This window comes from Ailuropoda melanoleuca, chromosome 11 (genome assembly GCF_002007445.2).
Source record: "Ailuropoda melanoleuca isolate Jingjing chromosome 11, ASM200744v2, whole genome shotgun sequence".
Classification (NCBI taxonomy): Eukaryota; Metazoa; Chordata; class Mammalia; order Carnivora; family Ursidae; genus Ailuropoda; species Ailuropoda melanoleuca.
Window position 1 is genome coordinate 68,384,157 of NC_048228.1, and position 23,409 is coordinate 68,407,565.

Genomic DNA, 23,409 nt, shown 5'->3' on the forward strand with positions numbered 1-23,409 from the left:
ATGAAAAGTTACCATTTGTGAGCACTATTTATGTATCAGGCATATGAATGTGGTCTTGACAGCTTCATATTAGTACATCGAGACAGATTATGCTGTTATGGACACTAAGATTTCAAGGGCCAATCTGCCCAGCATCACACAGCAGTAAGTGGTCGAAACAAGGCTGGAACCAAGATCTGAACCCAGTTTGAGCCAGGACACCAGGGATCTGATGCTACTTTGTGATTCAAAGCTGGGCCAGTGAGGGAACTAACTACAGGCTAATAATACAGAGCCCGTTGACTGCTTTTAACAAGATTTCACACACATGAAAAAGTCTCAATGACACTGAAAACCTTCAGAAAGGAAGGACTTCTTTGTTTTGTGGTCCATTAGCATTCATTCCTGTCTGTAATACAATAATGGAAAATGCCTGGCCGAAATGTGGGTGTTTTTCACTCACTCTTGCCTGGCCACACGATTCCCTCCTGATTGCAAAGGATTCCTCTTCCTTATATAAGGTCACACCTTTCACGCCTCTTCCCTTTCCTTTCTGGAGATACTTCTTCGGCTGGTACAGATGCCACGTCAATGAAGAAAATCAAAACTGATGGTGTTTTATGCGCCTAACTCATTGGTACAGGATTCCGTGGTTCAGGGTTGCTGTTTGTCTCAAGCGGGGAGGTCTCTCAGGCCCTGTGCAGTTTCCGCTGGTCTGGACGGTACTTTCTAATCACAAAGTGAGAATAAACGGTTGAAGGGGAGAGCATGAACATCTCATGATGGACTAAACTCTCTTCAAAATCCAAGCCAACAAGAAGACAAACAACTTTCCTGGGAGTCCTCATGTCAAACCCTGTGGATTACTTTACAGTTTATTTTTAGACAATCTCTTTTACGAGGAAACATGCCAGTTATATTAGACTGAACCACATGAAATTGCTATTTAGCTATCACTTTGCCCGCAAAAACGGTCATTTCACCCAAATCAACCTGATAATAATCATAGCAATGTGTAGTATTCTCAAAATGTTTCCTATTTCTTTTTCAGTTTAAATGGAGACCTTGGGTTGTAAAAATAGAATGAGAAAATAGACCACATACTGAATTCTTAATAAACACCCGTTGAATCTTCAAGTATATAAATCCTAGCGATCTGATGATCTTGCTTCTATCTTAGGCGTACCAGGAACAAACTTTCTAATGTCGTCGGAGTGAATACACTTTAACACTTTGACGCTGAGTTTCACTAAAGCTTGAAGAAATAATCAAAAAATTCCACTTGATTTCTATATGTACATTTTTATTAGAATTCTTCAGAACTGTCAACAATTGGACAACATAACAGGAAAAAACACATGGAACACCGACATCCTTTAAACTTGCACCGCTTACATATTTACACATAAAGTTACTGTATATATAAAAAATATTTTCAAGGACTCATGGGCTTGGGAATATTCAAAAGACATTATTGCTACATTTCAATATTTACAAAAAAAAGCCATAAAATAACTTCAAACATTAAGCCACTGCAAAGAAACATCCGATGTAAAAAAAAAAATTATAAAAATATAAACTTTCAAGAATACCTAAGACAAAACTCTCAGTGAAGTGCCCCTGAAGTACCTAGACACCTACAATTAACAACCACGTTTCTGACTATAATCAAAGTCAAGAGAAACACAAAGAAAATTTTCCGACAAAGGATGGCAAACAGCGACGATCTCTCGTGTAACAACAAAACCCCAAAACCTGTTACCTTTGGAAAGGTGCGAGAGTATAGAACTCCAGTGCAAATGGTTACTTCCAGATAAATGACCACAGTTCTCTAAATGTAGTCTTAGGGACCCAGGAGGGGGAACCGTGAAGGCAGCATACCCGAATCTCGCGAGACAACACACAAACCTTGCAGCACACACAAAGACCTCTGACAGCTGGGCAGTGAGTTTTAAAAAAAAAGAAAAAATAGAAAGAAAGGTGAACTCTCTGGGCTACAGCCGAAGGGGTAAAATTTAAATATGCTTTAGCGGGGGGATGGGTCTAAGGAATGGGTACAGTATGTTGAGTATGAACAGGGAGCTTGAAGTGTAAGTGGACTGCAAATAAGCAGAGTTTAAGCACTCTGCTTCCTGTGTGGATGCTACGTGCGTTCTGGGGAGGCTCCTGCAGACAGCCAGGTGAAGAGAAACAAGAGGGTCCTGATGATGAGGGCCAAGCTACTCCTTGAGTACGAAGACCCTCTTGGGCTCAAGGCAAGAATACCCCCGAAATATCTGCCTACAAGCACGTACGCGCGCGCACACACACACACACACTCTCTCTCTCTCTCTCTCATATAGGTACTGGCCCGGCGTCCAGGACACGTCTGCAGAGGCAGCTGAAACTCAATTTAATTTCTGGCTACCGAAGAATTCCAAATGAAAACAGCCCTGTTCTGTCCCTCCTGCGGGAGTCAGGCAGTGAATCAGTCACTTTTCCAAATGGCATCAAATCCATTGAGCCCAATGCCATTCTGAAGCTGGCAGGCTTGTTCTGGAGACTCTGTGGAGCAAGTTCATAGGCTACGAAAGGAGATTTTTGTTAAGATTGTGCTTGGCAATTATGGTTTTTTTTTTTCCTTTAAAAACAAAAACAAAACAGAAAACACGGTTTCCTTCAAACCCGTCTGGCTCTTCATCTATTTCTACACACAGCAGACTTGAGCCAGGGTCATATCCAGAAACCACCTCTGGTAGGTTGTCCCCCCTTGAATATATGAACATGTACAATGTAGAGATGAGTATATACAGAAGCCAGCCGGGGAGGCTTCTCTCCAGTTCGGCGTCCTAACAGCAAACTCTATTTACAAACCTGGTCAGTAGTACAAAGGCTCACGCACAGCAGCACGTCCTTCGTGCTCGGGAGCATTTTTCCATGGCCTATGTCTCATTCCCAGCATGAAATACCACATTTCTTAAGCCCAGATATTCACAGACTTCTGCCCTTTGTTCTAATAACATTCCATTTTCCACATCAAGAGATCAGGTTTCAGCTTCTACTCTTGCTGCATCATCGTATCACGATGGATGGTTAGGAGGCCCGAAGGCGACTACTGCCATTTATTCAAATATACTACCAACCATGCTGTTCAAACAGAAACTGGAAAAGCCTTGGAAAGGACTCGGGGTGTCCAGTCCATCCCACCCTCCCTTGCTCCAAGTCTGTATTATTATTATTATTATTATTATTTTCATTCATGGGCGCTGCCTGGCTATGGGGAGTAGAAGATGCAGTTTGAACTCTTACAACGGGATGGTGGCTGGTGACCAAAGTCACAGGCCACTAAAGTGTGCGTGTCAAGATGGGATTACAGCGGCGTGTCCACTACTCTGGAATAGGATGCAAGCCGAAGAAGAACAAAACAACCAGTATAGAGACCGAAAGAACAGGGATCACTCCTGCTGGGGAGACCCCTCCCGGCACGCCTCCTGCCTCAGACGTCTTCGTGCACCAGCAGGGGCTGAGTGGAAGACGCGCTGCTGCCCACAGAGTTGATCCGCACGGAGTGGTCCACGGCAGGGCGCTCCTGGCGGGGGCTGCAGTTCGCCAGGTTGGAGTAAATCTGAGGAAGGCAAGTCCACAGTGAATACGCCAGCCCCCAAAACGAACACCATGACAGACGGGGCCATGTGCAGCTTCAGGATCCCAAGTAACTTACAAAGCTTCTTTGAAAGAGAGGAAATTTACAAGACTTTCACGGCCAAAAAACCCCCAATCATATTGGACAAAAGAAAACATAAGCTTTGTTTTAGCCCTCATTTCCCTCAGGGTCTGACACATAAGACATGACGGCAAAAAAAAAAAATTGCTTTTCTGCTGAGATATATCCAGGAACAAGTACTATCTAACCTATTAAAAGGGTTTATAAACTTCTATGGCCAACTACCACCCAATGGCTTATGTCATTTGCTGGGAACTGGTGGCCCTTCCCAGGGGTCTTCCACTGAGAACTAAACACGTGGGTGGGAAATGCTGTTTAATTTGAAACATGCTCTGACACCCAGAAGTCCAAGCTTTAATCCAGAAATATCAGTGGTATCCTCTCTAGAAAGGATAGCTCCAAGCACACAACCCATCAGAAAAGCAGCTTAAAAAAATATGAGTTAAGGATCACTAATTCTTTCTTAAGAGCAGGAGAAGAAATAATGGGTTGGAGTTTTGAATCCCCCCCCACCACCTCCTCAAATCACTGGCAGGGATCTCCTGACTTCAAAAAGCTCTTCATTCTATGTGGTTTGTGGGCATGACAGCTAGCTGCCATTTTCTGACTATGCCTGTTTGAGCAGAAGGCTTATTTCCCTGCCATAACAAGCTGTCTCTTCTATGCTTTTATTCTAGTTCACATTACCCCAACCGTCCACAGGCTGAATGGCCCGGACACGTGAGACGGAGAACACACCGACCCCATGACCAGCATCTGGGGTGGGGGAGGAAACACAACAAATCCGTATGGAAGCTTCTGCCCGCACACTTGGCGTGCAAAGCCCTCCCCTCTTTTTCTTCCTCATCTCATGTCTTTACATTCAGGACAGGGGTCGGGCAGAAAGAACCTGTTTCCATTGTTTTCCTTGCCTACCCAAAGCCCAGTATGCTGCCTAAGCCAGGAAGAGAAGGGCTGGGTCCCAGAGCCCCCAGAGCCTGAGAAGGGAGAACCCGGACCCGAGAGGGGCCTGAGCGTGCTCACATGATTGGTGCTCTCTGAAATCTGCTTCTCAATGAGCTGCACCATCTGCTTGAACGTTGGCCTTTTCAGGGGATCAGCATCCCAGCAAGTCTTCATGATGTCGTACCTGCAAAGCAAGGGCCATTTCCCATCACTCCTCAACGCCCTTGGCCTGGCTTCTCACAGTGTATGCCATGCGACCATCTCAAAAATCATCTCTGGGCCATGCAACTGGGCATACTGAACGGCACGGGCATGAAATAAAACACTGTACCTCTGAGAGGCTGCGGAAACTTTCTGCCTATTTGGTGACAAGAAATTATTTAAATAAGCTACAAAAAATGACCTCTGATCAGGATGTCATAAAAAGGAACCAGGAGATGTTGATATTTCAGACTGTACTAGTGAAACCCCCCACACCCGGGTTTCTGTCTTTGAAAAGGAAAATAAAAGGAGAAGCACAATCTGCAGGAGAACATCTCGGCCCTTACATTTCGGCAGGTGCATGCTCAGGGCTGAGCATTCGGAACCCCTCCTTGATCATCTTGTAGAACTTAGAATCGACTGGCATCCCGGGGTAGGGGCTGCTTCCTGTGGCACAAATAGTTGGCAAATCAGTGTTAATAATAAGCGAGCAGGACACCAATAAAACCTTAAAGAGATGCTCACTGTCTAACCAAGGTGCCTTTGGCAAGGCGTTTTACCTAGAGAGAACAGCTCCCACAGAAAAATCCCATAGGACCAGACATCACTTTCAAATGTGTACACACAGTTGAAAATGCTTTCAGGTGCCATCCACTTCACAGGTAGCCGAGCCTGTAACGCAAGCACAACATGTTTGGCAATGTTAATTAAGAAGCTCAAAAAAATTGGATAGAAAATATTTCTACAGCCATGGCTCCTGCTGAGGGGTGGGGGTGAGAGGGTGACTGCCACCTCACAAAGGCCTTTTACCCTCTGACCCAGATGACTTCCCCTACCTCTCAAATAGGTGGGTCACAAGGTACTATCCCCATTTTCAAGATGGGGACATGGACGGGCACCTGGGTGGCTCAGGCGGTTAAGCGTCTGCCTTCAGCTCAGGTCATGATCTTGGGGTCCTGGGATCAAGCCTCACATGGGGCTCCCTGCTTGATGGAGAGTCTGCTTCTCGCTCTGCTCCCACCCCCGTCCCACTCATGCTTTCTCAATTTCTCACATAAATAAATGAAATCTTAAAAAAAAAAAAGATAGGAACATTGAGTCAATACAGAATGGTGGTTAAGAGCACACATGTCAGAGACAGATGCTTGGGTTCTAATCTGGCTCCACCACTGGCCTTGAGTAACACAGAGATTTGTTAGTTACCACTGAATGCATTTTCCCCAATAGGGGAAACGTGGCCTCTCACAATAAAAACTACATTTCCCAGCTCCTTTGCAGCTTAGCGTCATGTGACTCATGTTTGGCCACTAAGAGATAAGTATGATATGGCAGCTGTGGGACAGCCTTCTGAAAACATGGCTGGCATGTGCCCTTTGCTCTTTTCCTTCTTGTCCCTCCTCCATCCTGCCTTCTGGCTGGGATGGCTGGCTATCTAGAGGCCGTCTTGAGCCAGTATCGAGGGCGACACCAGTGATGGGAGGAAAATGGAAAAGTAGAAGAATTTGGTCCTGGCATTCTACACCAGCCCTGGTCTGCTGCCACCACACTTCTTTTACTTTTCTTTGGGGTTTGCTGTCATATCAAACCCAAACTATCCTTTATGAATACACTGGAAATGTCACATAAGTATCTGTAATTAAGCCTCAATATGTTCTTCTGTCAGGCAAAAATAATGCTTCAGATTTCACGAGCTGTGTTGTGGGTTAAATGACATCACGTGGGCAGAAGTCCTTAGCACAGCACTGCTGACTCATTCGTCTCTAACACTTGCCTCGCATCAGCAAACACACAATGAACAGTAGCGGCTTATGGCGACCATGATGATTCCAAGGTGGCGAGCGGCAGATCGGGCTTTAAATTCAGCAGCTGAACTACACATCCTGAACCCTTTCCGCCACAATCGAGTCGAGCTTGCCGTGACTATTCCTCTTACAGACATTCTGGATTCCTGGACCTTAGTCTACCATAAAAAGCTACATCAATCCTTCTCTTAATCCATTTAGGGTTGAAAACTGGGTAGACGATTTTTTTCCTTGTGTTAAAGCTACTTTAGCCAGCAGGAAAAAAGAAAGGAAGCAAGAGAGCAAGCGTTCTAGTACCCCCTCCCAGAATTTACGCTAAAGCTCCTACAGGGGCTCTTAACCTCAGCTCCACCACATGGGTCCTGGATTCAGGGGCCTGTCAACTTGGAAGGGGAAAAAATGGCATTTTGGTTTTCACTAACTTCTTTTTTTATTTAAAGATTTTATTTATTTATTCGACAGAGATAGAGACAGCCAGCGAGAGAGGGAACACAAGTAGGGGGAGTGGGAGAGGAAGAAGCAGGCTCATAGTGGAGGAGCCTGATGTGGGGCTCGATCCCATAACGCCGGGATCATGCCCTGAGCCGAAGGCAGACACTTAACCGCTGTGCCACCCAGGCGCCCCATGGTTTTCACTAACTTCTACGTGAAGTTTAGCATTTCCCTCAGTGGGAATGAAGGCAATGAAGCCCAGCAACCTTAGCAGCTTCTGTGGCTGTCAGCAGCAGTAACCACAGCCACCTTCCCCTCGCATCTCACAGCATCACCACCGCTGCAAGTTACAGCCGCTTTTAGACCCACGGCCAGAACAGGCTGCTTATGCCGTGTAACAAAGCAGCACAGGTACCGACGTCATTAACTGACTCTTCAATAGTGTGAGGCCTATATTCCAATTTAACCGCATTTCTTGGTAATCCTATAGATTTTATCTTACGCATTTAAGACAACGTTTTGACAAGGGCTCCAACCAGCCTCACCAAACTACGGCAGGGGCCCGGGCAGAAAAATGACTAAGAAGCTACGTGGAGTGGAAGAACTTTCTGAGAAGCTGACAAAGTGGGGGCAGTAACACGTTGTGTGAGCCTGGTGAAGAGAGATCTGTCACTGGTTAGCTCAACGGGCCTGAGTTGGCGCCCACAATCTGGAAGCCTGGTGGGACCTAACCCATCCTTGTTCACTGCCAACTAAGGTCCCTACCCAGTAGCAAGCGATTAAAAAGCGGCAGCATAACCACTGTCATGATTTTTTATGTTCCCAGTCAAGACATCGATAAAGAACAGTCCCAAGCACAGGTCTGTACTGGCTGCGGCGTGGCTGCACTGTCCTAAGCACGTTGCACAGATGAACTCATTCCGTCCTCACAACTTTATGAAGCAGGTGACAGGGTCATTCCCAAGAGCAGGAAAACAAAGCAACGTTGAGAGGCATTGGGTATTTCTTGCCAAATACCCCACCGCCACTTAATAACGGAACCAAATTCAAACTCGGCAAGACTGGGCCCAGAGCCTGCTGCCGTCCTCCTCATGCCCTTCTGTCAATATTCAAAGGCCCGGGTAAGGAACCTCCTCTTTTCTCCAATAGTGTGCGCACCAGGATGGAGAGAGGACTTGGTTCTATGAACCCTCATGATGATGAAATCTAGTCTTAGAAGAGATTTATTAGAAATACATGCTTTGAGGGGACGCCTGGGTGGCTCAGTTGGTTAAGTGTCTCTTTGGCTTGGGTCATGATCCCAGGGTCCTGGGATTGAGTCCCGCATCAGGCTCCCTGTTCAGCGGGGAGTCTGCTTCTCCCTCTCCCTCTGCCCCTCCCCACTGCTCATGCTCTCTCTCTCAAATAAATAAATACTCTAAAAAAAAAAAAGAAAGAAAGAAATATACGGTTTGGTCAGAAAGTAAAGCCAGCAACATTTCGACAAAACCAAGTCAAGTACAGCCTACCCATAGAGATGCCATGGTGATGGAGGAGAAAATATTACATTATCATAAGGCACATAAATAGCCACGTCCAGGAATAAATCTGGACTAGGGAAATGGGCCTGGGCAAATAGATGTCGACGAGTATCTACACAGGACTATATGGTTTCCCATACTAATGGGATGCTGCTTTGGAGATCATGGGCTCTGGTTTCAGCCTTTATTGACCTGCATCATTGCCAAATGAGTGATATTTATTACTAAAATACATAAAATATACTGAGTTTTAGTTTCTCCAACTCTGAAAATGTGAAGACATGGCAGGGGGTTGTTCTGATGATACAGTGAGCATTGGCAAGGAAATAAAGCACTTTGAAATAAAATCACTATGTTCTCTAACCCCATTATTACTTATGAACCTATTTAATATGCTCTGTATTGATTATAAGAGCCAACATTCTACATACCTAATTCTGAACATTATCTTAGATTTTCATCTTTTTCACATAGCATGTCAATCTCCAAATAAAATGCCCCTGCTGTGACCTTCAGGCCCACATTTGTTTCACTTGAACAAAATAGAGTTCATTGCTATTCTCAGGCTATAATGAAAATTAAGGCTATTTCTGTTTCTTTCACATGCCCCATAATTACACAATTAGAATTAGGAATTCTATTATCGGAATGTTAGTTGTAGTAATGTTCAGCATACCATGCAAATTTTGCTGAAGTACACTTAATTTGACTGCTAAAATGCATGATATCTCAAAGGTAGGATTTGCATTAGGAAACTCATAAAAAGCAATTCTTAGAAAAACTTGGAACTAAAATCCTTCATTGGACTGTCAAGCAGAGAGTGGGTACTCACGTTTCCTTTGACCACATAATTAGAATCATTCTTGATGTCTCTGGCTAGACCAAAATCACAAATCTTTGTGATTCGACCATGAGTAAGGAGGATATTTCTAGCAGCCAAGTCTCTGTGAATACACTATTAGGAGAGTGGGAGAGAAAAGAAAACCACTTACATTTATTTTAAACTCTTCGAGAACGAAAATTATGTTGAACACTAGAATGCTGCTCGGTGACACAAATCCAGTACCTTGGCTTTGCACTCAAACTACTCGGAGCACCAAAAATAAAGATCTCAATTATGCTTTGAATGATGTTCAAAATTTATGTTTCACGTCGTTAGGACCTTAATTACGATAATTGCTTTCCAAGCCAACTCGAATAAAAAATTTTTTTTCCTCCTTAGGACTGCTTTCATTCATAGGAAAATACATTATAAATAGTCCTATCATATTTTTTAAACCGAAAACTCATTTTGCATGCTTCTCTTTGAATGTCCTTTTATAGAGTTTTTAAAAAATGTCTTTGCAACTCCAATTTGATGTCTCCCAAGGACACAGGGAAGAGGCTCTTTATTTCAGCCATACTATCTCATACTCTTTCAGTTTGGTAATTGTTTGGAAATGTCACCAATGACACTTAACGGTAGGATCTGTTACCCCCTGCTGGTCTGTTAGTCCTGTTTGCTAGGGAATTCCTCCCACCCTTCCGGAGACTGTTCCTTGCTTTGGTTCCATCATTCTCTTCCCACCATCCCTATCTTTTCCCCAAATGCTTATTATTCTCTGATTCCTTATTCCCCTATGCTTCATGAGCCCATACAATAACTGAGGTCTAACCCCAATAAAACACAAGCACGTGCTTCCCCAAGCACCGCAACTACGAGGCACCCCCTCCTTTTGCTGATGAAATCATTCTCTATTTTCTAAGAGCAGCTCCTGTATCCTGAAAGCCAAAATTTTTAAATGAATTTGCTGCATAAAAAAAAATATTCATAGAAAGTTCATTTAGACAGGCTTGCACTTTAAAAGCTTATAAACGAGAATAGGAATTCCAAAGAGACAGCAGTTGGAACATGAAACTAAATTGCCTCTGTTTTGGGTTACCACATTTCCAAATGACACTGTGCATTCTAACTAGGGCTCTAAAATGCTCTGTTGGGGTTGGGGTTGGGGGGGGCTCTCCTCCAAGAACCACACCCACTCACATTCTTTGAGGCGAGGAAGGCCATGCCCTTGGCCACCTGGTAAGAAAAGCTCAGCAAGTCCTCCAGGTCTAGAGCCAACTCGTCATCTTCCATGATGGCGGGAGTCACATCTCTTTCTATGTATGAGCCTGTTAGGAGAAGGGCATCCTTAGCAGTTAAACCTCAGAGCGCGGAAAACAGAAGACAGTGACGACAAGGATACCAAAGATTGGTAATGAAGGAACTGATGTGAATATGCAGGCAAGTCACCTGCCCAGCACTGAGGAAAGGTAAGTGCCCAGGCACAAAGCTAATCACCATGATCTGAGGCTTCCGGGGAGAAGGATGGTGGATAAATATAAAAATCTTCTATTTTTTGATATGCAAAATATCTGATATATTTTGGTATGCAAAATACATATTTGATACACATATATTTTCACCTACGCAGCGAGAGGCTCCTTCCTATACAGTAACAAATACTCTGACCCCAATACCCACTTGGAACCCTCAACTGCCACAGGGCCCTGCTGGAAAGCAGAACCCGTCCACTACAGGGCATGTCAGCGTATTTCACAGCGGTATGAGAAATCCTGTGTAAATGAAGTTGTTTTTATTGTTTGATAGGTACCCACCTATTCTCGCCGATCTCCTTTTGTCTGCCTTGGTTGGCACAACATAAGAAACTCCGGGTTTCATGTCCATGTATTCATTAGTACTATCATTGCTGTGAGAGATGAAATATCCATCCATCAAATCAGGACTGAATGAAACAGGAAAGGGGGGAGTACCCATGGGGCAGGCTCTGTCTCCCCATTGCCTTTTTTATGTAAGAGGCTGATTCTGCTTAAAGAAAGTATTGCCAAGTGTGAATCAAGAAGATCTCGTTCATAAGATAAGAGTTTTTAATATTCAACATTAGGGTCCAATGCCCAGGACTGAGACCGTATTTTTGTGTTCAATCATAGTTGGGGCTTAGGTTAGAAATTTCCCATCTCTTGACACCCAGGATTTAATGGGAAACAAAGAGCCAAAAACATTATCCCCCATTCCCTCCAACTCTCTAAATTAGCCCCAAGAGACAAGATGAAAGAGACCAGACAGACAAAGAACAAGAGCTTCTGAGATGTGTGATGGGGGGAGGGCAGGGATCGTTAACATATAGCGACTGATGGAAGAAGGTTTGAAAAAACCAAGTTTAGTTCAGATAAACACCAATAATTTGGATGATTTTCTGAACCATCTGGACCTCTTGAATCTGCAACATTTGGCTGGAAAGTCTTCAAGATTTCTAGTACTTCCTGCTTCTGATTAGCATAGAAACACGATGACAACAATCTCCTTCGGAGTATGCTGGTGGTTCCAGTTCCATATGGGATCCCAAAGCACAAAGAACACCACAACGGATTGAACAATTTGGGCCATTATTTCAGAAAGTTGAGAAACAGATATGGGGCCAAGGTTTTAGAAATAAGTCAAAGTGGCTCATTTACTCCTACAAAGGGCATATGCTCTGGAGAGACTAACAAAAGGTGGTCTGTTCTGTATTTTACAACCGCATGACACGACTCAAGTCTACGGGACCAAAAAAAAAGGAAAATAAAAAGGCTTCACCTGGGGTTTAAAACTTCAGCCAGGGCTCTAAGAGGTAACCGCCTATCAGTAATAGTTGCGGAGGTCTTCTTGAGGGCTTGGAGCTCAGTTTAAGAAACAAAGTCTTGCCATCTCAAAATATAGGGGACAGAATGAATAAAAAGGACAGGAGAAATCCATGCCATGATTCCAAAATATAAAGTATAAGGAACTGGGCACGATGAATATGGTTTCTGTTGGGCTGGGTGAATCCAGGAAATCTTCCTCAATGGTGGATCTCAAACTTTGGAAAGAACAGGCAAGGTATGGCAGAGAAGAAGAACGCTATTCTGGTTGTAAGCCACGCTAATTTTTCTTAAAGGAATCTGAAGCTCTTTATACATCATTCAAATTCAGAGCAATATTAAAGATGAAAGCTATGAAAATAAGGTACAGGATTTTTAAAAATGTGCTAGAGTCATTGTGCCTTTTTATAGCATGATGAGTTTTTAAAAAAAGGGCAAGGTATACAGAAATAAGGTGAATATTCAGAGGTAGATGGTGAGAAACCTCTGTGCAGAGATATGCTCAGAGCTCTTCTGCCACTCTGTTAAAGGTTTTCAAGAAATTCCCGAGACAACTTGACAGGCTTTAGCATTTTCTCTATAAGCAGCGTCTCACTGTAGAGACGTATATAGTACCAAGCCCAACAGAATGAACGAAATGACACACAAGGATAGAGCCATGATAAGAGAAACAGGTAGAGAATTCATTCCACTGAACAGAACTAATGCTTTGGGGAAAAAAAAAACTAAAGATGCATTAAAAAAAATCAATAAAAATCTAAGTTTTAACACTACTTAAATCTTTACAAACACTATTCGAACTTTCTAAATTGTTGATGACATCCAAATGATTTAATAATTCTGATTTGGCGCCTCGAAGTACCTCTGTTCATTTGTTCAAAGAATCAGCCTTGATTGCAAACCCTTCTGACCCCACGAAGCACCTGTCAACAGCTATTTATGTAAATCAGTCTTACCAGGAAGACTCCTTTGAATGAAGGAGGTTCTTGTAAAGTGCCACTTCGGCGTGATCTTCCTGCTTCGAGCAAATAAATGAATCACGTTTTCTTCGCAAAAAATTCAGAAGATCACCATAGCAACAATATTCGGTAATGACCAGGGTGGGCCCTACAGGCATGTAAGAGAAGGTTAAAAAGAGGTGAGCTATGTAAACAACCCTGCCACCCTAAACACACACAGGGGTGATGATGACCACTGTAGTCCGGTTCACTGCTAAGACTACTCTTAGTAGGCTCAGCAAAACCCAGCATTCCGTGGAGTACAGCTCCACAAGTCAGTCCCCTCGTAGCTGACCTTCTAAGCGACGCAGCGCTCGGGGCCCAGCATGACTGCCGGTCACACACACAGGAGTCATTGCTCTCGACGTCCCACTATTATCAAATTTCCTGCATGAATCCTTTGAGTCCCTTCTGTGTGTAGCGGGGCTTCATGCCCCCTCATGTGATTACGGAAAACACGAAGGGCCCCAAGTGCGGCATAACAGGATAACCAACGGCACGGAACGGCCAGCTGGGACGAGCCCGGAGAGCCGGGGAGCACCTGAGAGGCAGGGCATCACCTGCCTCCCAAGCGCGACCGGTCGCCAGGGTTTTCCGTGTGGTGAATATGCCTCACACTGTCGCTCTGAAGTTCACAGGCAACGACCTGACTTGGGCAGAAACTTTCACGAACAAGCCATGATGGGGAAGCCATGTGTATGGGGGCTGTTTTAAGAAATTCTATAAGCCGTCAACTTGACCGTGAGTCTCTGTGCATCTTGAGGAAGAGCTCGTGTTACCCATCTTTGTGCCATTAGACCAAATGTTTTCTGGAAACATCACAGACATCCTTGATGGGAGGCTCTAGTTCAGAACTGCTTCAACCTGGAAATTTACTTTTTTACAGAAGTGAAGTGTTTGCCTCATTTGGTGTGTATTTGAGAACGCGTAGGCTTCAAAGTCTATCTTTAATTATGGTATGCAAATGAATAGTAACCCTTCAGTGACCGAATGTGATGCAAGCAAAACATCAAGCTTGCAAGATGAAAGAAAAGCTTTCTGGACGAGAGGAGACTTCTGGAGATACTCAAGAGGTCAATGTCGACGCAACGTCCACGACAGTAACTAGAGTAAGTCCTGGGCTGTCCCACCCCATAATGATAAAATTAAAATACACATTCTTAAGAACAACAGCTTTTCGGGGCAGAGGTGTGAAATCTAGCAAGAGGTAACAACCCAGGTAAAAATCAGGCAAGAGGATATAATCAACCATTGTCAAAACTGTATTAAAATCTCCCCTCTTCTGATAATTTGAAACATAATAAAAGTGAATTTTGGTCATAGCCTTACCTCCAACGGTGCAGGCTCCAAGAAGATTCACAATATTCATGTGGTTCCCGAGGTAACTCAAGACCTTGAGCTCAGACATTAGGGCTTCTCGTTCGGTTAAATGGGCACTTGCTAAAATTAGAAAAATGTTTCATTTTAGCAAAGAGCATTATTTGGCAAGCCAATGTCGAGGGCATGCAGGGGCCTGCAGAAACTTACGTTTGAGCATCTTGACGGCAACAGTCATGGCCGCATCCGACTTAATGAGGCCATACGCAGTGGCCTCAACCACTTTCCCGAAGGCACCGGCACCCAAAGTCTTCCCTGCAGAAAGGAAGAGAAGACAGTAAGTGGTGGTGGTGGGACCAAAGGATCACCTGGGTAATTTCAAAGTCAGCAATTAAGGACTTGTTAAGGAATTAAGGACAAAACTGTCTAGAGACATTTCTCTATAATGTGCTTTATGCAAAATCTATCAAAGGTGGTGAAATGTCACAGAAAATACTTATTGTCTCAGGTGGAACGGAACAAAGGAAGCTAATGGGGCTCCCTAAAGTCACTGTTACGTGTACGCAAAAAGGTTACATGGAAAGCCCGTTTTCATACTGACCAAAACTCAGCCTGTTTCTGGGAAACTCCCATTTATGATCGTAAGGAAGCTGTGTTGGGTCTATGTAAACGTAATTGTTTCCATTTATCTCCTCAACCACCTTCCACTGCACTTCATACATGGGTTTCTGGTTGGGGGAGAAAGGGAGACAGACGTCTTTTAATGATTAATATTTCAATCATTACAGCCCTTAGGGTAGAGAACAAATGAATGATTACCTGCAAATATTTGTAGGTAAGAATCATCACGATAATGCACATCATACCAGCTGCGATCACAAAACCAATCAGCAAAGGTGTGAACAGGGTGTGGGGATGGATTTGTTCTAAAACAAAAGGGGAATGTGGCATCACGACCTATTAGCAGGCATGGATCTTCACAACCACCCAACCCCAAACTCCCCCACCCCCCCCATCTCACAGCCCAAGCAGGATTCAGAGCCAAGGGCATCTCATCATCTCCTTGCCTTGCTAATATTACCTTACTCTTGTTCAAAGGAATCTTCTGAAATAACAACTTTAAACCAGACTACTGTGGAAACTGAGATTTCTGTAGCACAAGACTAATTTTATGCTGTTTTGTCAACACGAAGCAACATATAAATGAACTTCCTACTTCCTGCCTTGGACAACTTTAAGAGGTTTCCTTTGTGGATGGCTTATATTTTCTTCGTTATGCTTTCCTGTATTTTCCAAATTTTGCATAGTGAGCAAGAATTTCTTTTACAACCAAGAAAACATTTTTAAAGTGTCCTTTTCACTGCCTATCTGAGGAAGAAAATTTGTGAGGAAGAACAATGTAAGATTCTTCCCCTCATTACTCAAAAACTGAAAGTATACCACTTATTGGCACACATCTTTGCCAACTTGGGAAAACAGAAACTAAGCCCTACATATGTAGGTGCCCAGTTTCTTTGTCTTCTAACTTCATACCAATTCATCAATTTATCCAGAAGGATCATTTAACTTATGTTAGGAGAGGTAGTCCCTCATAAATCCAATTTTACAGACATTAAAGAAATAGCTCACTGACATCACTTCATAAAAGGCAGTGTTAACTTTCTGATATAGTGTTGGGCAGTGTGTTAAAATACATGATTTTCGATAACTAAAATTTTAAATTTAAATTTTTAAATTGCCCTAAATCTGGTTTTTATTTGGCTATAAGGCAAATATACCTCCCTACTTTCTTTCTCTACCCTTTTTTCAATGAAAACGACTGGAAATATATAATTCACTATATATACATACACACACACGTGCATGCATACATACATATGTGCACACACAAGTAAATATATACATATATGGTTAAAATCACTGCATACGTGTTATTAACTAGTACAGAATGAAACTTAGTGAGTTTGATGACAGCATGGGACAATGTAGAAATTACCAGAAATGACATGGCCACTGATGGAATGGACTTAAAATCATGACTGATATGGTAGGCAGAGCCTAAACATCCCCTTAAAATTGGATTAAAAAGAAATATACCTTTGCTGTTACCTTTAAATGCAAAGTTAAAAAAGGCAGAACTCCTGCCCACATTGTTGTAAGCCCTACACTCGACTGTGCCGTTGTGCTTGAATGCACTGTAATCAATGGAGCTCTGAACCACGAGTTTTCCAGACGGTGCTACAGATGAGTTTTGCATCTGCACGTCCATTGGCCCAACAGGAGCGGAACATCTAGGGGGAAGAAAAGAACCACCCGGGTTTACTCTAAGAAAACCAACCAATCAGTCAAACACACTGGATCTGGCACACTTCTACAACCAAGCGAGCGGGTCCTAATCAGAAATTTCCTTTTAAAAACCAAGAGTGTGAGCACGAATGGGCACTTCCCTGGTGCCGTGAGCAAGAAGGGCATGGCGTAAAAGAATAAACAGGGAGTGAGACAGGAGTTTGAATCCCGATTCAAACACCTGTTCTGTGGACCAGATATGTAAAACTCTCCAGGACTCAGTTTCTGCGGCTCGAAGATGGGGATGGTAAGACCCACTTTAAAGGGTAACTGAAAGGGCTGGAAATGAAGGAAAGAAAAGATGGCCGGCACACAGTAGACCTTGATCGAGTTAACTGTGAAAGTGTACATGAGGGTAAGAAAAGAGCCTAGAGGAGGAAAGAGTTCAAGTCCACAAGGATGAAGACAGGAAGGCCCCCAACACGCCAGCAGCCGAGATCCTGTGCCAGGTTTTACGGAGGGAAACAGAGGCTGGACCACTCGCTTGTACTCCAGGTGGCAAAGCCCATCAGGGCCTGGACCCAGAGGACCCCATTTTAAATTACGTCCCCCATATACCTAACACTTTTCTATTCCCTTACCTCACTTTATTTTCCTTGTTAGCACTTAACTGTTTATTTCATCTTTTGCTCGCCTCTACCCATTAGATATAAACTCACAAAGCAGCGACTCAGCTGCGTTTTGCTCACTAGACCAGCGTCTAGCATACAGCTGGCACTCCTTAAGTATTTGCTGTGTGGACAACAGTAACTGCTGGGATTGCTTGCACAGTGGGGGCTTTTCCAGGGGTCTCGAGTCCTTCATACCGTTCCCCAAAGAAAACATTCCACTAAAACACTGCTGAAAACAACAATCCCACGTAACCCCTTCCAACTTATGTGATCAAAGGGACTATTCTGTGAAAAATAAAATTTCTATTATTATCCTGACTATTCAATTGTGATGTTACACTGGGCTTTTCAAGCCTGAGCACAAAATAGCATTTGATGGATAAAAACAGCCAGGGTGACCCCATTTTCATCTTCAGGTAATGTGAAAGGACAATTTAAGGCTTAAGTGCAGATTGGGAGAGAGAGGCAGCACAATGCCAGATGTGTTCTGCTCAGGGCCCGGGCGCCTAATCAAGGAGAAAACCTTTTAAAAACACGGAGCTTACAAATGCCGTATGTATGTTGTAACTGCACGATCATTACTTTTTGGTAACTTGGCAATTAACTTCCGAGGTAATTTTTTTTCATGATAACTACGGCCACGTTTCCCACACACATTGCCTCCTGTGTATAGAATGGAAATCTAATTACTCTGTCCTGGAAAATTGCTTTATCTACCTGCAGGCTAGAAATTGCACGATAAATCCAAAAGATAACCACCAAAATAGAGAAGTCACTCAGTAATCATTTTTCAGCAAACAAAATTAATGTCTACCACGAAAAATACAGCAATTATGCCCCCTAAAAAGCCACACGGATAGAAAAAAAATATAATCGAACAAAGCTTTAAAAAAAACCCTGAAAACCTGACATGCAACTAACTACATTGCAGTCCTTCCCTCATGCATGTCAAGTAGTAGCCAAAATAATCCTCTCACCTCTGCTCGGTTCCTGGACAAAAATACCAATCTACTGTGGGCTCTGGGAATCCTGCTACCACACACTGGAGCATACCGTTCACGAGACTTTCATGAGTCAGGATTTCTGGTTTTGCTGCAGGAAAAGAGAAACAGCCATACGTCAGACTGCTGGAAAACCTCATCGGGACTGCCCCCCCACTGTTTTCGAATCCTTAGAACTTTCTTTGAGGTTGAAGAGGAGGACCCTGAGGGAACGTGTTCAAGGGGAGAATCGGAAGCAGTGAGTGGAAGGCACAGGGAGACAGAGGTGAGGGTCAGACCAGGAAAGCCTTTCCCAGTGTAGACCGTCCACACTGCGGATGTGGGGGTCCCTGAGAACTCCCCGCTCAGGGACGACTGAAGCGGGGTTCGCAGGACCACTGGCCAGGTTTCTGTTTCCAGTGAGGAGGAATCTAAAAGATGGCTTCGAATCCAAACTTTAGGATTCTCAACTGTGGTGAAGGTGGAAATCCTGTTTAAGATTCCTGCCATCAGAATTTCAAATTACTAAATCTGCCATAGGAATTTCAAGTTATGGCGCAGACTGGAGTGGATAAAATTAAGAGGACTTACAGAAGAGATGCTCCCCCAACCCCCCCCCCACAGGAATGTACTTTGTTGGGGGGGGGCGGTGAGGGCAGAAGGGAGTGGGCAGAAATAAAAGAACTGAATCGTCCTATTTACAGAGAAGCCAAAACATAAGAGTAAAATACAACATGGGCTTTTACCTCCAAATTTGTATTTCAAATGCAAAATATGGACAGGAAATTTTAACAGGAAACCAGCCCAAGAGTTTTATTCATACGTATATCTAAACCTGTGTATAATCACTGAAAAAGTAAGTTGTATCAGCAGGAATGCTCTAATTTGACATTTCTGGGTAACGACAATAATCAACTGGTATTCAATCAAGAGTGCCCTAAAGCACTGAAAATTCTTGAGATTAGTTCCTAAAGTGAAAGGAAAATGAACTTATTACGTTCAGTTCTTCTTGTTTTTTTTTAAGATTTTTTTTTTAAAGATTTTATTTATTTACCTGACAGAGATAGAGACAGCCAGCGAGAGAGGGAACACAAGCAGGGGGAGTGGGAGAGGAAGGAAGCAGGCTCATAGCGGAGGAGCCTGATGTGGGGCTCGATCCCATAACGCCAGGATCACGCCCTGAGCCGAAGGCAGACGCTCAACCGCTGTGCCACCCAGGCGCCCCTGTTTTTTTTTAAGATTTTATTTATTTATTTGACAGAGAGAGAGCACAAAGAGGGGGAGCAGCAGGCAAAGGGAGAGGGAGAAGCAGGCTCCCCACTGAGCAGGGAGTCTGATGCGGGACTCGATCCCAGGACCCTTAGATCAAGACCTAAGCCCAAGGTAGACGCTTAACCAACTGAGCCACCCAGGCGCCCCTATTAAGTTCAGTTGTTCTATTGGAAATATATTTGAAGGATTCTAATGCTTTGAGAATGAGTAAGCTAAGCCGTAAGCATCTGATGGCAGGGGTGGGGATGCGTTCACCCCGAATCCTCAGTATGGCATCAGGCACAGAACAAGGGGAGGCGCGCGCAGGGCAGGCAGACCCGCACGCCGGCTCCCACGCTCACCAATCCTCTGCCCTCCTGTGTCCCATGGGAATAGCAACAGGCCCCATCTCATAATGATGCTCCAACAATTAAATGAGATAGCTACACAAAGAAGGAAGCAGGAGTAACAGATAGGAAACAGATTATTAATCATTAATGAGTTAGCTATTACTTTCTATTCAGAGTACCTACCCCTGGTTAATCAAGTCTGCTACCAATTAAATTAACTGTATTTGCCACTCTGAATATTCTCATCAGTGATCTAAAAATTGCTGAAGATAGTGTGGTAATTAACGTGTTTGTGTTTTCCGATGCATTGGGAATCTGACCTCGATTATGTTGCAACTGATAGGAAGAATGTACGTGGTGAGAAGGTAGGACCGACAGATCAGAAGCATAGGAGCTCATTTCTTCAAAGGATGGGAACACCGGAGAACAGGCTCTCAGCACCTCACCTCCTTGCAGGCAAAATGGCTTGGCGAGGAGCAGCGTCCACATGCATGGCACACCCACCTGTCACTCGGCCTGGCCCTGAGCACAGACAGGCCATTTGGCTCGCACGCACAAAAGAGCGGCATTCCAAAGCGATCTCAAGGTAGGGGCATCCTTGAGAGTTTGGATCCAATGCCAGCTTTCACAAATAGAGCAAGAAGACGAGCCATCGTCTTGCGAGAGCATCCATCTGGCAAGTCTCATTTAATTATCATGGGCAACTGTGTGATTGGGCTGAAAAGTAGGACAGAACACAAAAAAACAGTGGAACTTCAGGAGAATGCTATTTGCTGAAGATGGCAGGCGCCAGAAGGCAGGTCTCTCTGGACTCTTTTCAAAGTGTCATCTCCTTTTCCAAGCCATCCCCAACTCTCCAAAGCCAAGCTGGTCGGTCTCTCCTCCCTATCCCCGCAGCATGTTAGAGCACCTGCCTCTCTCATACAACATCCTGGTCTGCCTCCTCCATCAGACTTTGTGTTCTCAAGGGCAGAACCACATCTTACCGATCGTACCTCTGACTCAGAGTGGAGTCTGACCTGCGGCAGACGCACGGTAAGAGCGGTCTGAACGATGAAGTCCCCTCCGAAGAACCAAGTTCCTCAGAGTCAAAGGAATTCGATTAGAATCACAAGAAGGGGCCTGGGAGAAGAGCCTGCTGGTGATTCTGCTGGGCAGGAACACTCCACTCTTTTAGAATAGTGGGCCATCAGAGAGCCACACCTCTACCTGGTCATGTGACTTTTGCTTTAACACTGAGATTAAAGGGGAGAGGGAAGGGTCCCCGCAGAGATGGCAAAGATAACTTGGACAGGACTCAGATGGCAATCAAGGCCCTAAGACAGATTCCCTCACATTGACATTCCTTTTGTCACCCATCCTTCCTAATGCCACAGGATAGATTTCTCAGAGTGGAATTAAATACTAATTCAATAGGAAAAAAAAAAAAAAAGAAAAAAGCTGAAAGGGGTACCTTAAGATGTTAACAATAGTTATCTCTGGGTAGTCAGGTTATGGATAGTTTCTATTTTATTCTTTTGACTTATTTTCTAATTTTTTTTTTTACGATGAACATGTAGCTAGCTAATAATGAACCAATACAACATTTTTTAATTAAAAAAAAATTGGAACAGCTCAAAATTACATAATCAGTTACGTTTTGCTCTGGCTACAAGCCTTCCAGCGTGACACCTGGTAGCAGTTACACAACGGCCAGGGCCGGCGAGTGGCACCGTCCGGCTGGCCTACTTGTTCCCATGTGCTGGTTAATTGGGCCGATTTTTAAGCTACTGTCTCAGGCCGTTTGTAACCCAAGGCTAGCAGAAGCAGCTTCTGTCCTGTTGGTCCTTAGCCTGGCCAACCAAGCTCAGAAGGTCTCTGAACTTTAATGTGCATTCGAAACACTAAGAAAAAAATATTAAAACGGACATTCCTGCCCCCCACCCCCTTCCCCATCCCAGATATTCAATAAACTGAGAATCCGACCCAGCAATGTGTGCCTTTTTATCGTACCTGGAAGACCCTGGTCGGGGCCGGCACGAGGGTGAGGCAAGAGAAGCACGTAGGTTGTGGAATTTAAGAAGGCACCTACCCTCGTTAAGATCTAGCAAATACAGGGCTGGCACCATGAGTGAGCGCCTCCTTAAAATTTACACCCCAGGCGCCTCACCCTAATCCCAGCCGTGTCCCTAACATTGGTGATGACAGACCTCATTTTGAAAAGGCTAAATTACACGCGTACAGTTTCAGCTCTACATGGCAAGTTGCACTATGAAAATGTTTAATGCATAAAGAATGAGCTAGGTATAAATCTGATGCCTAAAAATGAAAATCTGGGCTCATCTGCATTTCGTAAGTGCTTCAATGCACGGTGTAAGGCATTAAATATGCACTTTGCTTTTAAAGACACATAACTCTGCAATTCTCCAGGTTAAATCTGAGCTGTGGTTTCAGAGATATTCTGCAATCAGCACTATACCAAATGACACATTCCCTAATTCCTCCCAAGTTGGAGGTTTAGATAAGCCTAAGAGGTGCATGAGTTATGTATTTCCTGCGGAGATTAAGAAAATAGCCTTTTCTCCTTTCAAAGCATTGTGGGCCTGAGTCATTCCAGCGTCTCCAACAACACTGATCAACTTGTAGGCTGATTTCAGAGTGCTTAAGACTCTACTGAGAATTCATGGCTCATGCCATTAAAAATCCTAACCATTTGCCGATTTACCCCAAAGATATGTGATCTTGAAAAACATCCCTTTTCGCCACCATCAGGTCCATATGGAAGGCAAGAACAAAACAAATTTTTAAGAACACAGCACAGATAATAAGAGCGGGGATTGGGATGGGGGTGGGGTGGGGTGGTAGTGGGAAAAGATCCACGAGTAACGGATGGGTAAGCATTTCTGAGTTAAGCTCCTATCGCCCCTGACCACCTCGACCAGCTCCTGCTAGAAATGCCCATTTGCCCACACGCTATCATCAGCAAAGAACACAGACTGAAGTCTCCAAACAATAAAAGGCTAAACGAAGAGGGATCATAAGGATGCATTGTGTTTTTCCGATTGTGGGTCTGCTGGTGTATTTTAATGGCCACACAGCAATGCTTTGCAGCAATTTGGCACTATTTGGGCCGGGGTCAAATCTACATGCCTGCCACACTGTTGTGATAAAGGAACTTAAATCAGCTGAAACAGGGGTATAAAAAAATGCAGGTTAACTTTTACTCATATAAAAGTATACTTTAGGGGCGCCTGGGTGGCACAGCGGTTAAGCGTCTGCCTTCGGCTCAGGGCGTGATCCCGGCGTTATGGGATCGAGCCCCACATCAGGCTCCT

The 23,409-nt window shown here is 44.0% G+C and overlaps 1 protein-coding gene across 5 annotated transcripts in view; it reads right to left on the bottom strand.

Annotated features, from left to right (window-relative positions):
- Positions 1 to 1,244: 1,244 nt before the first annotated feature.
- Positions 1,245 to 23,409, bottom strand: part of KIT (KIT proto-oncogene, receptor tyrosine kinase) — a 90,106-nt gene continuing 67,941 nt past the window's right edge. Inside the window, exons 8-21 of one of the 5 annotated variants that reach the window (XM_034671789.1) lie at positions 18,492 to 18,606; positions 16,655 to 16,848; positions 15,377 to 15,483; positions 15,159 to 15,285; positions 14,768 to 14,872; positions 14,570 to 14,680; positions 13,199 to 13,349; positions 11,220 to 11,311; positions 10,606 to 10,733; positions 9,415 to 9,537; positions 5,389 to 5,500; positions 5,176 to 5,275; positions 4,706 to 4,811; positions 1,245 to 3,583 (exon numbers count right to left, since the gene is read on the bottom strand). In XM_034671789.1, the coding sequence (XP_034527680.1) occupies positions 3,455 to 3,583; positions 4,706 to 4,811; positions 5,176 to 5,275; positions 5,389 to 5,500; positions 9,415 to 9,537; positions 10,606 to 10,733; positions 11,220 to 11,311; positions 13,199 to 13,349; positions 14,570 to 14,680; positions 14,768 to 14,872; positions 15,159 to 15,285; positions 15,377 to 15,483; positions 16,655 to 16,848; positions 18,492 to 18,606 (1,700 nt within the window). In that variant the 3' untranslated portion in view covers positions 1,245 to 3,454. The remainder of the gene's footprint in view (positions 3,584 to 4,705; positions 4,812 to 5,175; positions 5,276 to 5,388; positions 5,501 to 9,414; positions 9,538 to 10,605; positions 10,734 to 11,219; positions 11,312 to 13,198; positions 13,350 to 14,569; positions 14,681 to 14,767; positions 14,873 to 15,158; positions 15,286 to 15,376; positions 15,484 to 16,654; positions 16,849 to 18,491; positions 18,607 to 23,409) is intronic. The other 4 variants (XM_034671790.1, XM_034671792.1, XM_034671793.1 and 1 more) reach the window with 4 other exon arrangements.